At 44.9% G+C, this 18,897-nt stretch overlaps 1 protein-coding gene across 2 annotated transcripts in view; it reads left to right on the forward strand.

Annotated features, from left to right (window-relative positions):
- TRAF5 (TNF receptor associated factor 5) overlaps positions 1 to 18,897 on the forward strand; it is a 45,434-nt gene that overhangs the window by 15,894 nt on the left and 10,643 nt on the right. The window contains exons 1-6 of one of the 2 annotated variants that reach the window (XM_058539792.1): positions 1,570 to 1,820; positions 4,098 to 4,212; positions 12,126 to 12,344; positions 13,337 to 13,394; positions 15,637 to 15,738; positions 18,151 to 18,315. In XM_058539792.1, coding sequence (XP_058395775.1) covers positions 4,160 to 4,212; positions 12,126 to 12,344; positions 13,337 to 13,394; positions 15,637 to 15,738; positions 18,151 to 18,315 — 597 coding nt within the window. In that variant the 5' untranslated portion in view covers positions 1,570 to 1,820; positions 4,098 to 4,159. Of the gene's footprint in view, positions 1 to 1,569; positions 1,821 to 4,097; positions 4,213 to 12,125; positions 12,345 to 13,336; positions 13,395 to 15,636; positions 15,739 to 18,150; positions 18,316 to 18,897 lie in introns of those variants that run through there. The other variant, XM_058539793.1, reaches the window with a different exon arrangement.

Consider the following 18,897-nt stretch of genomic DNA (forward strand, 5'->3'; position numbering starts at 1 on the left):
GCCATAGGACCTCTCCAAGTTGCCTCATTTGAAAAATGGAGATGATAATAATAATGTATACGTCATGGGGTTGCTCTCAGGATTAAAATGAGACAATGCATGTAAATTTGCTGGCTCTGAGCCTGGACATAGCCTCAGTAAGGGTAATCCTGACCCATAGCCAATTCCAGCCCTTAGGTTCCATTCACATCTTTTCATATCATCCCCTTGCCCTCTGGCTGCTTCATTCAGATTTGTCCGTCTTAATGGCTCTGCTTCCAACAGCCCTTTTCCACTCAGGCCTCACATTACTTGTGAATTTCCCTTCTTCTTTACCAAACATTGATTGAGTACTCTGTGCCAGGCGTAGGGCTGGCTCTGAGATCTGGAGACTAATGAGGACAGCCCCTCCCTTGAGGAACTCGCCGAGCTGACCTCGACAGCTGTGGGGACTGTGATAGAGTTGGAGCTGAGAGTCCTGAAGTCAGAGCTTCCTAAAGGGGAAGCTTTTGTGTGGGAAGATCAGTAGTGTTTTCTTTATTTTTTTTCTCTTGGTCTAAGTTCTGAGAGCAAATCTAAAAGGTTTCCTGCAGCATCACTTGGAGCCAGGTGGACTCTGGATGGTTCTGAGCGTAAGAGAGTTCTAGTCAAGGCTTCCCTCTGAGTGAGACTCACGTTAAGGCAGCAGCAGCTGCTGGGCCCAGGAGGGGGCGGGGATGCCTTTCAGCTGTTGAACTCCCTTCTCTTCAGCAACAGTGCTTTCCTGCACTCCCAGGAAAATGAGGAACCAGACGTTTCCTGACGACTTGGAGAGAAATCACACTTCTCTTCAAAGGAATTAAAATCACACCCACATCATTCATCCTGTGTTCAAGAAAACCCTCTTCTGTGAAAGTGTAAGGAAAAGAGAAGAAAACACACTCTGCCTCTTCCTCTGAAACCCCAAAGCCAGCCATCCGTGGGTAGGACGGTGGGTTGGTAGGCCATTGTCGCATATCATCTGGCTGTTGTGGGGTCACCCGGTCTCTGCGTGGTCTCCATGCCACATTAGGCCTGATGGAAAATGGCTGCGTTACTTCTGCGTTTCTCCAAGGCCCTTCCTCTTTGTCTAACCAGCGTGGTTAAAGGTTAATGAAAATAAAACCAGTTTCTCCCAGAAGTCACAGGGTGGTTGTATTGTTGTTGTTGTGTTAAAGCTATGGGAACAGTGGAGAGGAAGAGAAGATCCAGGGCTGGAGCAGAGGCCTAGCAGTTGTCTTGAGGGGTTTCGTCTTCAGAGGAAAGATCTTTCTGGGCGGTCGCAGACAGAGGCTTTGGTGACAACTTCGAGCTTATCTCAGTTCTCCCTTTGCCATGGGGATAACATACTAGATAAAGTGCTTTTCTTCTTCTGCCTCCTTCTCCTCATCATCTTCTTCTTTTTTTTTAATTTCCTGGTAGTAACCGTTCTTCCTGGAAGGGCAGAATCTCAGAATTCAAGGGCCAGAAGCCACTTTGAGAGAGGGAACTGCGTATCCTTCTAGTAGGTGAGCATCTGGCTATCTGAGCCAGGGCTTTTACCTTTTAGGACATTGCCCCAGGGCACAGATTCCAGGGTCTCCTTGGGTCACTGCATGTTGGGATTTGACGTTTGAACTTGTCCTTATCACTAACCACAACCTCTCTTCCTGTCATTTAAGCCCAGGACCCTTCGTGGGTGTGAGGAGTAACATATTTTCACCTGTCCCCTATTGCTGAACGTCAGCGTCAGGGAGTTGGCTCCTTATGCTTCTGGCGAGGCCCAATCTGAGCTGAGAAATGGGCAGTTTGCCTTCAAGCAGCCCATCCTGTTACAGCCCAAGGTGGGGGTCGTCTGCCCATGGCAAGACATGCCAATAGTCAAGAGGCAAGGTGGTAGGAGAGAAAGGGTTTTATTACAGCGTGCTAGCAAGGAGGAAGACTAATGTCCGAAAGAACAATCTTAGAGAACACAAGTTATATAGGGGGCTGGTCTCTGGGTGGGGGAGAGATCTGGTCTCCAGGTGGGGCAGACATCTGGTCTTAGTTCCTGATAATCTTTTGTTTTACTGGATATGCATGAGAGACCAGAGCAACGCCCTATACCCTGATCTTTCAGTTTTCACTGATGATGGCTATCAGCATAGACTCTCTGCCCAGGGGTCATCACATTCCTAAGGAACTCAAAAGAACAAAGTTATTGACTTATCACAGCTGGGTTAGTTAATCAGAGGTCATTCAAAGTTACAGTATGGTTTCTTTTCTACAATATAGCTTCCCTTATGTCAACCTTGTGCTGAGCCGATATCAATCCTATGATTGGCCAGTGTGGTATTGCCCCTCAGTTGCCCATGGCTCAAGGACCGTCCTGGGGCACCTGGCCAGCTTTGTGCCCCCACCTTATCACTCAGGCCCTGTAAGTTTCCCTCCCAGAGACAGCAGTCTCTCCTGATTCTGCAGCTCTCAGTAGCCTCCCCTTACAGAAGGGCCTTGGGGAAAGGCTGTAGGCCTCGCCCACAGTGCTCAAGCTCTTTCCAGGCACCACTGCACATTTAACAACAGCCCCTGGACCCTATGAGTTTTTGTCTAATCTACTCATTAGCAGTATGCATCTCAGACCTAGTAAGGGGTGGAGGGTCACTGAATGGGGGTTACTTTGGGGGAAACAGCACTGATTAAATCCCAAATAGGTAGTAACACAAGGGCTGTGCCACAGCGCCAGGTGTGAGTGGGAAGGACCAGACAGCAGACTTCAGTACTAGCTTCAAGGAGTTTTCCCATTGCTGTCTCTCTGAGATGCGTTCTCTCTCCAGATCTTATTTCCTGACATAGATTTAAACCTATTACGTCAAATGCCCTCGCTAAAAGACAACCAAATTATTTGTGAAGTGAAAAAAATTTAATGCATTGAGCAGTTTTAAAACAATTATTGATGCCACAAAGGAAATATGGCCATTCGTAGGAATCATATAATTTATTCTGGAAGACCTGTTAGATGTCAGCTGGTCTAACTCACCTCCATTCCCTTAAGACTGCCCCTAAGGCACCCCAGCCTGGATATTCTCCTGCCCATGTCCTTTGCTTCTCTCCTTCATCCTCTCCCATTGGTGGCGTCATTTACCCAGTCTTCCAGACTGGAACCTGGGCATCATCCTCCACTGTCCTGTCTCTCAGCCCTTCCATTGATCCCATTTCTAAATCAATGCATTTAACTCTGAAAGGCCTTACAAACATGGCTTCTCTTTGCTCTGTCTTGGATCAGGCCGTCATCATCCTCCTTTTGTCTGTTATAGTAGCCTTTTCCCTTAAATCCCTGTGTGGGCCTGTCCTCTGTGTTTATCATCCCCCAAAAGATCAAAACCACGGAGTGAGCCAGCCCTGATGGTCTAGTAGTTAAAATTCTGCACGCTCTGCTTCTGCTGCCTGGGTTCGGTTCCCAGGTGTGGAACCACACTGCTCTTCTGTCGGTAGCCATGCTGTGGCAGCAGCTCACATAGAAGAACTAGAAGGACTTACAACTAGAATATACAGCTATGTACTGGGGCTTTGGGGAGAGAAAAAAAAGAGAGAGAGAGGAAGATTGGCAACAGATGTTAGCTCAGGGCGAATCTTTCCCCGCAAAAAACAAAACAAAACCGTGGGATAAAATTTGGAATTCCTGACTGTGGCATCCATTTAGGGCACTTCACGATGTGCTCCTCCCCAATCTCTCTCTACCCTTATAGCGCACAAAGACCTTTTTAGGTGTTTCCAATAGGGAATTTAGTTACACAGGAATCAGCTACACAGGTGATGGCAAAGCTGAGAAATCAAACAGGAAACTCAGAGTGAGGCACCTCCAAGATGAGTCCTAGAGGAAGCTGCCCACCCCCTCGAGAGCTGAAGGGACAAAGGAGGAAATGGTATTTCCAATGCTGAGGAGCTGGGGACCACACTGGGCCTGCCTGGCGGGAAATAGTCCACAGAGAGAGGGGCCATCTAGTGGTGATTAAAGCCGTGGAGGACACCCAGTCACTGTTGAGATGCTGCCCAACACCAGGGGATGTAGGAGAAATACCCTAGCTTCTCCCATCCTCCCACCCTTCAGTCTCCTGACAGTGCCTCTCGTTGGCTGAACCTAGACAGAAGCCAAGGAGCCTGGGAAACAGAGTTCGTGGGGGGTCAACTCTCACCCCACCTCAAGATGCAGACCAGGGCAGAAGAAGAGCAGAGAGTGGTGGATCTAGCAGCAAAGAGGTAAATGACTGGCATGAGCCCTTAATTCCCCTCAGCTACAGCTAATTATTAACCATTCCAGAACTTTTATGATACACTCTGGGAAATTCTCTTATCTGCTTCATCTAGAAAATGCCTTCCCCTTCTTCAAAACCAGCTGAGATGTTTTATTCTCTGTGGAAATCAGCACAGACACCTCAGAAAGTGTCAACTCCCTCTCATCTGGGCTTCAACAGTCCTCTGTTTAAATCTCTCTTTTTGGTGCTTGCTACTGGGATATTGTAATGTATCATCCCCGTGTCTGATTTCCTCTGCTCAACTTGGAGGCCTTCAAGGACGGATGTGGTGTCACAGGTCTCTGCATTCTGGAGTCCCAGTCCAGGACACGCACGTGCCGAATCCGTGCGGGGATGTACAAATGAGGGAGCTGTGGGGGTGTCTTGCCCAAAGTTTCATAGCTGGTGAGTGGCAGAGCAGGGATCAAGCCCAGGTCTCTGGCCCTGTGCTCTTTTCACTCTGAAATTCAACTATAGTAACCAGTAACTCCCAAGAATCAGAACTTGAAAACTCTGGAGACATAGTTCCTGGGCTTATATCTTACGAGGTGTAATGTAATTTATAAAAACGTTCCCGATTTTCCAGGCCTCCATTAATCTAAATAAGATGTTGGAAGGCTGTGGAAGTATGTGGACAGACAGACAAGGACCTACCTTTCTTTGTTCAACCTGAGACTGAATTCTGCTAGATACGTGTCCTTTTTATTGTAACTAAAAGCTAAACTCACACTGCTTCAGAATGCTAGACTGTTTATTATGTATTCTGCAAAAATGAATCAGAAGAAATGAGTAAGTAAAGAATTTAAATCATGATGTCCACAGCTTTCCTTTGGAATTGCTAGGAAATTCTTAGGGAAAAGGTGCATCAACTTGTGAAGCTAAAAAATGGTGTTTTGGGGGCTGGCGCCGTGGCGTAGTGGTTAAGTGCACGCACTCCGCTGCTTGCGGCCCGGGTTCGGATCCCGGGTGTGCACCAATGTACCACTTGTCAGGCTGTCTGTGGCGGGGTCCCATATAAAGTGGAGGAAGATAGGCACAGATGTGAGCCCAGGGCCAGTCTTCCTCAGCGAAAAAGAGGAGGATTGGCGTGGATGTTAGCTCAGGGCTGATCTTCCTCACAAAAAAAAAAAAAGGTGTTTAAAAGAAACTCACTAAGTTCTTAGGGAGAGGAAGGGACGTGATTTTCTCTTGCCTTATTGGTTTGAGTCAATAACTCTTTAGCAAGAGGACCACACTGTACATGTAGATCGATGGAACTGTTAACTGCCATAAGGAAATACACAAGCTCTAATAATAATTTTGATGACTTGATCTTCTTATTTGCAAGAACTGAAGTCTTTTGTTATTCTTGTTACGTAAGCTATTATACCCAAAGGGGAAAGATTTTAATAAAATGGAACTCTTATTCATTTCCACTAAATAATTGCCGGGGAATGACAGAGTACTAGCTGGAAATGTTGAATTAATTAGAGAAATATATTTGTTAGACAAACATCAGCCTTTATTGTGCTATTATTAGGGCACTCTCAGGTCAGTGAGCACAGTGGATTGATTCCATTTTTGGAGCCAGGTCATGGGTGTGAAGAAGCTTCAGAGGAAGGAGATAGACCCTGCCCTGGGACACATCACAGCTCAGCTTATATACGAGAACAGTGCCCTGAAACATCTAAAATCCATATTGTATAGCAGAACATAAGTTCTTGTTATTTTAAATGTCTGATGAGATAAAAACTCAATTTCATAAAAACAAATACTGGACAGGACAACAGATTAGAGGGAGGACAGGGCATCTGGTCCTCAGGCCTCTGCTGGCAGTTCAGAAGGAACAAGGAGACTGTCTGTGAGGGTCACACACGTGCTGGGCCCTACCAGTACAAAGACTGACAAGACACAGGCCCCCCAGCAGCGTGATAGAGCAGCGGCTCCCAAAGTATGTTTCTGGGGTCCTGGGGGGTGCTGGAGCAGCTCTTCCTGGGAAAGCAGCTCATGGGCTCTTACTTAGTTCAGGTATGTTCAGGCACAGAAATTGGTAAATTTTACAGACTTGAGCTCTTCACCCAGAAGAGCAGATTTTTAAACATTTATCACCACACCACTGCCTGGGGCTCCCTGAGACCCTTTCAGGGGATCTGCATGGGTAAAACTCTCTTCATAAGAATTCTAAGATATCATTTGCCATTTTTACTCTCCTTCTTTCATGAGTGTACAGTGATATTTTCCAGAAGCTACATGACGTGTGATACTGCAAAGACTGAATACAGGAGTAGAAATGAGAATCCTCCTATCTTCTGTTAAGCACAGAGATGTGCAAAAATGCAAAACAATGCCACTCTTCTCACTAAATTTTTTTGTTTTAGAAAATGGTTATTTCTCATAAAAATATTATTGATGTTAACATATAATTGGCTCATTATCTTGAAGTGAATTAATAGAGAAATATTTTTTTTTTTATAATTTTTATTTATTTATTTTTTTTCCCCCAAAGCCCCGGTAGATAGTTGTATGTCATAGCTGCACATCCTTCTAGTTGCTGTATGTGGGACGCGGCCTCAGCATGGCCGGAGAAGTGGTGTGTTGGTGCGCGCCTGGGATCCGAACCTGGGCCGCCAGCAGCGGAGCACGCGCACTTAACCGCTAAGCCACGGGGCTGGCCGAGAAATATTTTTTTTTTAATTCCTCAATTTTAATCTCAAAGATGGTAAATATCAATAGATATAAATAACCCACATAAACAAAAACTCTTTGGGTCGTCAATTTTTTTTCAAGAGACTTTATTTTTCAGAGCAGTTTTAGGTTCACAGCAAAGTGAGAGGTGAGTGGAAGGTACAGAGATTTCCCATATACCCCCTGCCCTCACACATGCACAGCCTCTTCCATTATCAACATTCCCCCACCAGAGTGGTATGTTTGTTACAGTTGATGAACCTACATTGTGTAGGGGAGTAATTTTCCCTTTACCCTCTGAGCTCTTAGCTGAGACCTCTGTAATAAAAGACAGATTAAAAAGGGAAAAACAAATAGAAGTTTATTAACATATATACCTCATGTGTATATGGGAGATACCCAGGGAAAAATAGTAACTCTCTGAGGTGACTTAGAATTCAAGCTTGAATACCATCTTAAGAGGGAAAAGGGATGGGGGATGTAGGCCTCTTAGGGGAGAGTAAATGGTTTTTAGGAAAGATGAATGGGCCCTTAGAAGAATAGATGGGAGATATGATAGTTTGTGACAAAGTTTGTCTGGGTGTCAACTTCTAGTTCTTCTGGTGATCTGAGTCAGTCTTCCCTGGTTGATGAAACTCCCAGAGAGGGGATTTATGATAATTGAGTTCCTTTTGGAGGCTCTGTCTTTAGGCAGATAATGTGTTCAAAGAAAGCCTCTTTCTGCATTTGCTGCTTTTCAAGTGTCTACAGCTGAAAAGAATCAATATACTAAAGCAGCATATTTTGGGGCAGCATGTCCTGAACTTCCACAGTCATAGTTTGGGGTAGTATATTCTGCTACCCTTCATTCAACACACCATTATCATCCCAAGTCCATAGTTTACGTTAGGGTTCACTCTTGCATTCTTTGGATTTGGACAAATGTGTAATGACATGTATTCACCATTACAGTTTCATACAGAGTATTTTCACTGCCCTTAAAATCCTCTGTGATCCACCTGTTCATCTCTCCCTCCCTCCACCCTAATCCCTGGCAACCACTGATCTTTTTACTGCCTTCATAATTTTGCCTTTTCCAGAATGTCAGATACTTGGAATCATATAGTAAATAGCCTTTTCAGATTGACTTATTTCACTTAGTAATATGCATTTAAGTGTCCTCCATGTCTTTTCATGCATGGCTTGATAGCTCATTTCTTTTTTTTTTTTTTGGAAGATCAGCCCTGAGCTAACATCCGTGCTAATCCTCCTCTTTTTTTTTTTTTTTTTGCTGAGGAGGACCAGCCCTGGATAGCTCATTTCTTTTTAGCACTGAATAGTATTCCATTGTCTGGATGTACCACAGTTTATCCATTCACCTACTGGAGGACATCCCACTTGCTTCTAAGTTTTGGCAATTATGAATAAAGCTCCTATAAACATCCATGTGCAGGGTTTTATGTGGACATAAGTTTCTAGCTCCCTTGAGTAAATAAATACCAAGGAGTGTAATTGCTAGATCAGGTGGTAAAAGTGTGTTTAGTTTTGTGGGAAACTGCCAAATTGTCTTCCAAAGTGTTACATTTCTACCAGCGACATATGAGAGTACCTGTTGCTCTATACCCTCACCAGTATTTGGTGGTGTCAGTGTTCTGGATTTTGGCCATTCTAATGGGTGTATAGTGGTATCTCATTTTAATTTGCATTTCCCTGATGACATATGATGTGGAGCACTTTTTTTTTTTTTTTTTTGTGAGGAGATCAGCCCTGTGCTAACATCCGCCAATCCTCCTCTTTTTTTGCTGAGGAAGACGGCCCTGGGCTAACATCTGTGCCCATCTTCCTCCACTTTATATGGGACGCCGCCACAGCATGGCTTGCCAAGCAGTGCGTCTGTGCGCGCCCGGGATCCGAACCAGCGAACCCCGGGCCGCCGCAGCGGAGCGCGCACTTAACCGCTTGCGCCACCGGGCCGGCCCCATGTGGATCACTTTTTCATATGCTTATTTGCCATCTGTATATCTTCTTTGGTGAGGTGTATTTTAAATAACAGTCTTTTATCAGATGTGTCTTTTGCAAATATTTTCTCCCAGTTTGTGGCTTGTCTTCTCATTCTCCTGACAATCTCTTTCACGGAGCAGAAATTTTTAATTTTAATGAAGTCCAGTTTATCTTTCTTTCTTTCACAGATTATGATTTTGGTATTGGATCTAAACAGTCATTGCCAAACCTAAGGTTATCTAGATTTTCTCCTGTGTTATCATCTAGGAGTTTAATAGTTTTGCGTTTTACATTTAGGTCTGTGATCCATTTTGACTTAATTTGTGTGAAGGATGTAAAGTTTGTCTAGATTCATTTTTTCACATGTGGATGTTTAGTTGTTCCTGTGCCATTTGTGAAAAGACTATCTTTCTTCCATTGGATTGCCTTTGCTCCTTTGGCAAAGGTCAGTTGACTGTATGTACATGGGTCCATTTCTCGGCTCTCTATTCTGTTCCATTGCTCTATTTGTCTCTTCTTTCACCAATACCACGCTGTCTTGATTATTATATTTATAGTAAGTCTTGAAGTCTGGTAGTGTCAATCTTCTAATTTTGTGCTACTCCTTCAATATTGTGTTGGCTATTCTGGGTCTTTGGGTCTTCAATTTTTAAGAGTCTAAAGGGGAGTCCTGAGACCAAAAAGTTTAAAAACTACTGTTATAGAGAAAGATGGACAGACACACAAATGAGCACATTACATTTTTGTTCTAGGAAAGAGGACAGAAGGTAGTGGAGGGGAAGCTGAACTGAGTTTTGTACATCCTACAGCCTTGTTCTGGGGGCTGAGCAAGCCTGTTGCTTTAGGGTACATCTCTGAGAGCCCAAATTTAGATGCCGAGTGACGCAGACATGAGCCTGGTCTCAGGAGAGAATCCTAGAGGGGCATAGGACGTGAACTATTGACCTCCCTTGGGACTAGAGAACACAGGGCAGAGTAGGGCGGTTTGTAGTTGCTTCTTTCACTTCTCTGAGAGAAAGGTGGGTCTTGGTTATTAGGGTTGTGCATGTAAATCAAGTTCTGTGCCTCTTTATCCTCATAATTGAAACTCTTGTTAAATCCCAAGAGTAAACCATGTTAAAAGGGGAACAGTCACATCTTGTACTGCTCACCTGCCACCCTTGAAGTTCTGCAGGAAACACATGCAGAGAGGAAAAGGTGGTGTTTTGGTCTCAAACCCCAGGATAAAAAAAAATCCCCTGGTCTGCTGGGCCGTCAGGAGAGAAAGCTTTATTTGCTGAAAGAGGCCAGTTGCTTACTCTACTCTATTCGCCCAGGCCCCACCCCATTCTCAGACACTCCAGCGGTGAGAGAGGCCAGCAGCCGACTCGAGCAGAGCTGAGTATTGTGTGGGCCACCCATCTCTCGCCTACATGGCAGGCCACACAGCTGCTCCCAGGCCCAGGTGACCTTATCAGCTGCAGGAGAATCATGAGGGATCTGAAGAGCAAGTCAAAGCAAGCAAGCCTGAAGGCCAAGCCTTCCTGTACCCTAGCCATGTGGAAGGACATCACCCCCATGTGGAAGGGACCACCCTGATGGCCTCCCATCCTTTAGCCATTTGCCACACACTCTGAAAGCACCGCTCCTTGTGCTGTGCCAAAAGTAACAGCATTCCTGCTGGGGAGGCAGGGCTGTTGTTTACCAGGGGGCCGCCGGTGGGTTCAGAGGGTCCCTAAAGGTCCAGATGTCAGGTATGTGTGCTATTTTATAGGGAGAAGGTCTAGAGATTTCATCAAATTTTCAAAGGCAGGGGGAAGTCCTTACTCAAAAAACATTAAGAATCACGATCTTAGGGGCCAACACTAGTTATAGCTGTCCTGTTGAGGACTTCAAAAAGTCCATTCAGAAGCATTAATTCAACAAATAACTGAGTTGTTCGCCGTGCCTGGCTCTGTGCTAAGGGCTGGGGAGGCAACAATAAGCAAGACCAGATGCGATCTGTGTGTGATTGAGGGGCACAGATATAAATCAAATAATCACACAAATGGGTGTCTAATTTTAAATCAAGTATTGCTCTGAAGGAAAGGATCCTGGTTCTATGACAGATATAAGAGTGGATGTTTAGTTTTTGTTTTTATGTATTTAGTTTTGAATAGGTAATATATTCATGTTCAAAAATTCAAAAAGATTATATAGTGAAGTATATCCCTGCCCCCCCAACCCCCACGCCCCCCACCCCGCACCTAACCTTATCCCCTCGCTGCTCCCTGGAGGCCATGCGTGTTTTACAGACTGGTGAGTGGGCCTCCTGCTGTTAGACTGGGGGCAGAAGAGAAATCTTACCTGAGGATATAGTGCTTGAAAAGAAATTTGAAGTGTGAATTTGAGTTAACTAAGTGAAGAGGACTGGAAGGGGATAGTGGAAGCACTCTAGACAGAAGCAACAGCTTGGGCAAAGGCCCTGTGGCAGGAGACAGCATGATATATTAGAAGAACTAAAAGAACGTCTGTGTGACTAGAGTGCAGAAAGCAAGGGGAGGAGAGGTCCAGGATGCTGCTGGATGGGGAGGATACAGTCTTGTAGCCTGCTTCACATTATGGACTTTTTCCTATAAGTCCTGGGAGGTCACTGAATGATGAAGGGAGATAACCTTCAATCATACTTGCATTTCGAAAATATCACCCTGGCTATAGTATGAAGAATGGATTGGAGGGGGAAGCAATTAATGGGCTCCTATTTAGTTCAGGTGAGAAATTACGTGGCTTGGTCGTAGTAATATATCTATATCTATATATATATATTGCAAGAACATGTATTGGTGTGCAAGGTTCTTGCTTCTCAAAAATGTTAACAAAACATTTGTTTCAATTCTCTCAGGTGAGTGGAAGAAAAATCCATAACAAGAGTTTGCTTAGAATGTAGTTAACACCTGGCTATATTTTCTCCAAGTATTTCGCCAGACTGACAGCATAATTTAGCATCCTGGAAAAGGTGGACGAACAAAGGGCTGAAGTCTCATAGAATCTTGCCAGAAGTCATCTGGTCCAGCCTCCCACTTGACCAACCCAAAGACGTCTCCCCTCTGTGGGAGCCCTCCAGTGGCAGGAGGTTGTCATTCTTGTTACAAAGTTATAACAGAATGACCATGTGGGTGATGTTCACTAATTAGGAAACAAATAATTAAAACATCTGATGGCTGTAATTGTTTTGCTACGTGTACACTTAATTTTCTTTCTCTCCTCACCCCCCAGAATGGCTTATTCTGAGGAGCAAGGAGTTGTCCGTTGCGGTTTCATCCGCCAGAATTCCAGCAACTCCATTTCTTTGGACTTTGAGCCCAACACAGAGTACCGGTTTGTGGAGCAGTTAGAAGAGCGCTACAAATGTGCGTTCTGCCACTCCGTGCTTCACAACCCCCACCAGACAGGCTGTGGGCACCGCTTCTGCCAGCACTGCATCCTGTCCCTGAGGTGAGTGGGCAGGGCCTGCAGCTCTGCCAGAACCAGACGCGGGTGTTCCTGGGATCTAAATGTCTTCTGTGGCCACTCGACTGTAATCGCGGTTTTTGGAATTGCTGTGCTTGGCCACAGAACCACGAATATGAGGAGGGGCTCTCCCAGGGCCATTCTCTGAGATCCTGAGAAATAATCTTCCTTTTTTGCTACTCACTTACTGATATTCACCCTTTCTTAAAGTTCAGACCACACCTGCTTTGCATGCGAGGGCAAACCCAGATGCACAGTCTGTGGTGGGAAGGGCCTGCATCTCATGGGGATCCGTGTTGTAGTTACCCTGACCTTTCCCTGCCTTAAGGCAAAGATGGTGTCACATCCAGAAGGGATCTCGCTGCCATGGATGCCGTCCACACCTGGGCAGCCGTAAAACCTGGGTCATGCCATTTTGAGGGAGGAGACCAGAAGAGACACGGAAGCAGGCTTTTGGGGCTTATGTAGGGACAGTACGGAAGTTGTACCCTATCAAACTTGGAAAGGGGGTTATAACAGCACGTTCTCATTCATTCATGGGTTTGTTCATTCAGCACCTGTGTGTTCCAGGCACCTTGCTAAACTCAGCTCTAGTGTACAGAGGTCCAGTGTAGAACAGGACACAGTCTCTGCCCTCTAGAACGTTCCAGTCTAGTGGTGGAGACAGGTTGTGGTGCAGTGTGATAAGCAAGGACTGCCATGGCAGCTCTGGCAGAGGACATTTAACTCTGGGGGACTTGCTGTTTGACTTGCATCCTGGAGGAAGAAGGGGAGTTTTTCAGGCAGACTGGACAGGTGCTGAAATTGGGGTGCTGGGGGCCCTTCTGGGAGGAGGGAACAGCATGAGCAAAGACAGGGCCTGGCCTGCTCAGGGGGACCTTCAAGGGGTCAAGCGTGGCTGGAGTGCTAGGGCTGCTCTTAGAAGAGCTATTGATGTCTGCTCTTAATTCTGGCTCTGTTTTTATTTTTCTCTCCAGAGAATTAAATGCAGTCCCACTCTGCCCTGTAGATAAGGAGGTTATCAAATCTCAGGAGGTAAGACAATCACTGTTTTGGTGTAGCAGCTCTCTGGGTGATGGAGAAGCCGGGGTCCTGGGTCCACATAGAGGTTGTCTATGTCCACATAGAGGTTGGAGCAGGAGAGCAGGAGAGGGGGACCTTTCTTGGAGTCCATATTCCTCTGCTATGGGGTCAGGTCAGACCCCACTCCTAAGAGAGTCTTGTTTGGGTCTTTATTGAGCCCCCACCCCCATGTTTCTTCTCCTGTTTCCTCCTTACCCCCTTCCTATGCTAGCTCCAGTTACATTGAGTCGCTTGGAGAAATGAAACATCCTGTTTCCTGGAATTCACTTTCTCATCTGGTTAATTTCTAAAACTTCTTTTTATTATTATGTCTAACAATAGCTTTATTGAGATATAATTCATATGCCATAGAATTTACCTTTAAATTGTACATGTTTCTTGGGTATATACCTACGAGTGGAATTACTGGGTCATATGGTAACTATGTTTAACATTCTGAGGAACTGCCAGACTATTTTCCAAAGCAGCTGTGCTATTTTACATTCCTACCAGCGAGCTATGAGAGTTCTAATTTCTCCAGATCCTTGCCACAACTTGTTATTGTTTTTTTCTTTCTTAATTTTATTTTTTCCCCCAAAGCCCCAGTAGATAGTTGTATGTCATAGTTACACATCCTTCTAGTTGCTGTATGTGGGACGCGGCCTCAGCATGGCCGGAGAAGCGGTGCGTCGGTGCGCGCCCGGGATCGAACCCGGGCCGCCAGCAGCGGAGCACACACACTTAACTGCTAAGCCACGGGGCCGGCCCTGTTATTGTCTTCTTGAGTATAGCTTTCCTAGTGGATATGAAGAGGTATCTCGTGGTTTTGATTTGCATTTCTCTAATGATTAATGATGTTGAGCATCTTTTCATGTACTTGGCCGTTTGTATATCTTCTTTGTAGAAATGCCTACTCAAGTCCTTTGCCAATTTTTAAAGTGGATTATTTATCCTTTATTGTTGAGTTCTAAGAATTCTTTATTCTGGATACAAGTCCCTTATCAAATATATGATTTGCAAATAATTTTCTCCCATTTTGTGGATTGTCTTTTCACTTCCTTGATGATGTCCCTTGAAGCACAAAAGTTTTTCATTTTGGTGAAGTCTTATCTATCTTTTGTTTGTTTGTTTGTTTTGGTCGCTTGTGTTTTTAGTGTTGTATCTAAGAAGCCATTACCTAAGTCAAGGTCATGAAGATTTTTCTCTCTTAAAACTTCCTTTTATGCTCAGTTTTCTTCCTTTAAAATTCCGTTACAGGACATTCAAGCATCACCTCCTCCAGGAACCTCCCTGAGCACCTAGTCTGTTGTACATGCTCCTTCTCGATGCTCTTATGAATCATTTTGCAAATGCCTAGCAGGGAGCAGTGCTGTACTTGTGTCTACCTCAACCACTGCCAGGGGTTGGCAGGCTGCAACATGGGGTGTGTTGGGACAAATCCAGCTTGACACCTGTTTTTGTATGGCCTGTAAACTAAGAATGGTTTTTATATTTTTAATGGCTGAAAAAAATCAAAAGAAGGGTACGCGGGAACTCTGTACTATTTTTGCAACTTCTTGCAAGTGTTTAAACTATTTCAAAATAAAAATTTATTTTAAAAATCAAAAGAATAATGTGTTGTGAACATGTGAAAATGATATGAAATTCACATTTCCATGTCCATAAAGTTTTATTGGAACACAGTCATGCCCACTCATTTAAGTATTGTGTTTGGCAGAGTTGAATCGTTGCAACAGAGAACGTTGCAGTGTGGCCTGCAAAGCTGAAAATATTTATTATCTGACCTTTTATGGATAAAGTTTGCCAACCCCTGGTTTGTGCCGAAATAGCAAGTCAGCACAGTTTCAGTGACACTACCTGATGACTAATACAAATGTTTACGCTGGGACAGGAAGTTGAAAGCATCACCTTCAGCCACAGCCCTACCTCCTGACCTTTGAGCATGTGGGGTCACGTTCACCATGCGATTTTCCTAACTGCAGCCTACTGTGCTGGGCACTGAATTACCTGGCTTGTATGTTTGGTGGTCTGTCAGAAGTAAGTATCTGAGACAGCCTTTTTTTTATGGCGGTGAATCTGATATTTCCATTCCAACCACTGTCTGGAAATTTCCACCCGACTTTTGAGATGTACTTGAAGACCAAATTAATAATAGCTTCATTCACGTTGCTCTAAAGCTTTGGAATATATGAGACCTATTATGTTTATCTTTTAGGTGTTTAAAGACAATTGCTGCAAAAGGGAAGTCCTCAATTTATATGTATATTGCAAAAATGCTCCTGGATGTAATGCCAAGATTATTCTGGGACGATACCAGGTTGGTATTACTCGAGAACAATATTTGCCTTTACCCTTTTTCTAGTGACATGTATTGAATACCTTTATGTGACAGTTCCTGGGCTAAGCAGGGTAGGGGGATTCCTGGGGTTGCCCTCAGACAATTCCTGTCTGGCAGTACAGTAGGCTACAGTGCAGCATGCCAAGGGCTAAGGTGTGAGTGAAAAAGTTTGTTTTGTATGGAACGCATGGAGGACTTGCTATGTATGCTAGACCTTAAATTGTGGGTTAGGGACATTGATCTAAAAGAGATGTGGGACATGCTGGGCAAAAGGAACCATCAGGCAAGGACATGTCATTTAGGGGGAACTGTGAAGGATTTGGGGTCCCTAGGGTGGGAGCCAGGGTGTGACTGCAGAAAGACATGATTGTAAGGGTCCCTGCCCAGAAGCATTTGCAGGTGCTGGGGCGGGTGTTTCCCAGCAGCTGTGGGCCCTGGCCTCTTGAGTTTATGAACTAAGGCAGATAACACAGACCAGAACAGGACTAGGTTGTAGTTAGGTGTAGTTTAAACTAGGTGTAGTTTCAAGGCATTGGTAAGAGATGCAAACAAACGAGGTGGAGGGGAAGTGAAGGGGAATCGAGTTCCTTTCAAATGAAACTGTCCCACCTTGCTCTTCCGTCCAGCTGGGGAAGGTTGTTAGATGCGCAGCTGGAAATGTGGCCCTCCATGGCAGGCCCGTAGCAGGTTGGATCGCACCGTGAATGAATAAGACACAGGCATCTCTAGCTTCCGGGGAATTGCTTGGAGGCTGCTGAAATTTTCCCCTTCTGCCCACACCTTTTGGAATGTAGTGCAGCTGATTGACTTTTGTCTCCATCATGCCTCTAAACCCCCCAGGCGCTGAGCTTATAAATGTGTAAATGATTTCCTGGTTACCCCAGGGATTTCTTTGGAGGTTCACAGAACTTTTTTGTGTTTTCCTGTGATAGTCCTGGCAGCTTGTTTTGATAGTCAGGTAGACAGAGCAGGGCCTCTTTTCCAACTTCATTGTCGCTAAGCCTGAAAAGGAAATGAGGCTCAAAGGGGCTACTGTTCAGCTTTAGTGACCAGATCATCAGCTCCTAGACAACAGTGGCTGGTTTCTTTCTATTTCTCCTCATTCCCTGTTCTCTCTCTCTCCCCACTTCGCCTTGTGTGGTAAGGTGGAGGATCTCACAGGTAGCAGAGTCTTGATGAATGCTGACTCCTTTGGTGAGAGTTGAGGGATAGCATCGATGAATTTTGGAGATGATGTGAATTTCAGTTGTCACTATTTGTTTCTTATTACTAGAGGCAAAAGAGAATAGCTATAATATTTATCTCCCATAGGAAAACTGTTGGCTCTTTTCTCCTTCAGAGAAGGTGTTAGCAAATTGTCTCTGTCAGGAACAGCTAGTAAATTTTTTAGGCTTTGCAGGCCGTATACAGTCTCTATCACAACTATGCAACTCCACCGTTTCAGAGGGACAGCAGCCATAGGCAATATGTGAACAAATAGGTGTGGCTGTTCTCCAATAAAACTTTATTTCCAGAAACAAGTAGCAGGCCATATTTGGCGTAAGGGCCATAGCTTGCCAACCCTGTTTTAAGGATCCTGCAGGGAGATAAGCTCACTAGGATTTTGATAACTTGTCAGCATCGCAATTTTTGCACGTGCTCCAAACGTTTTATTAAGATGTTCCTGCTTTTAAAAATCTATAACATGAAGAACACGGGAATGAACACTGTCCATGTCATCATTCTCTCATCTTCTGGTTAAGAACATTTCCCGACTTTACAAGACGGACCATTCCCAGCTTCTCTTGGGCCTGTGATCCTGTGTTTCCTCTGTCGCCTTATCTTTATCACTTCAGGAACAGCTTCCTCTCCCTCTCTTCTTCCTTAATCCTTTCCCTTCCTTCATGTACTTAGGATATGCCTTCTCTTCTTCCTTCTTCCTCTGTCCTGGCTTTTACCATCTACTGTGCAGCGATTAGTACTTGTGCTAGGAGTAGGGATGGAGGATACACAAAAGAAATAAAAATGTCCTTGAAGAACTGGTAAATTAATTGGCAAGCCAAAGGAAAATATTTAAGAACTAACCTGAGAATATGAATACGTTACTAGATAATCTAAAATAAACTCGGCGTGCTCCCTTCTTCACCCGTCTTCCCCTGTCCTCCTAACTCCCACCAAACAAGGCTGGCTTTCACAGGCTCGGTCCAAGCAGCCCTCTCCGTGTCCTCTCCTCAGCAGAGGCAGGGGTGGCCTCTGCTGAGAACATGTGGGCAGAGGCTGCCTGCCCTGTCCTGCGGTCCTTTCTGCCCAGCTGCCCCCAGTGTCCTCCCTCCCTCTCTAGGCCTTCTTGCTGGCTCCCCCTCCCGCTGTCCTGGTCAGTGGCTCCCACTGGCCTCTTGTTATCTGTTGCAGGACCACCTTCAGCAGTGCTTATTTCAAGCTGTGCAGTGTTCTAATGAGCACTGTCAGGAACCAGTCCTTCGGAAAAATCTGAAAGAGCATTTGAGTGCATACTGCCAGTTTCGAGAAGAAAAATGCCTTTATTGCAAAAAGGATGTGGTAGTAATCAATCTACAGGTAAAAAGAAAATAAATCATCTTTATGGGACTAAATTACACCTGAGTGGTCACAGTGAATCAGACAGGGTACCAGGGGCACATTTCTGGATTTATTTTTGTACAGAAATAGGTCTAAAGAATGACTTGATCAGAGAGTTCTGTAAAAAGCCAAAAACCTTCTTGTTGGTAGGACTCTATTCATTCATCATTGGCAAAAATATCATTTGAGCACCTGCTGAGTGTGAGTTTGCAAGGAGTGATGCTAGATGCTGGGTCACAAGGAGGTGACGATACTGTCTGTTCTCAGGATGCTGGGATCTAACTGGAGGGGCAGGATGTAGGCATAAAAAGAGAGCCTGGGGTACCTTTTACATGTGCCGAAGGAGCCATACGATGACTCCCACAGTCTGCCCTCTGTGAATCCTGTCCCCTCTGACCTTCTTTTGGAATAACTGGGAAATTGAATTGATTTATACCAAGAAAGCAGCCATCTATAATCCTTTTTGGAACTAGGCCATACCTTCCTGTAGAGGGTAAGCCACATAACACAGATCCCCAAAGAGACATATGTATGAACACTCTGAGGCCACGAAAGGGACCC

The sequence above is a fragment of the Diceros bicornis genome, chromosome 4 (assembly GCF_020826845.1).
Source record: "Diceros bicornis minor isolate mBicDic1 chromosome 4, mDicBic1.mat.cur, whole genome shotgun sequence".
Lineage (NCBI taxonomy): Eukaryota > Metazoa > Chordata > Mammalia > Perissodactyla > Rhinocerotidae > Diceros > Diceros bicornis.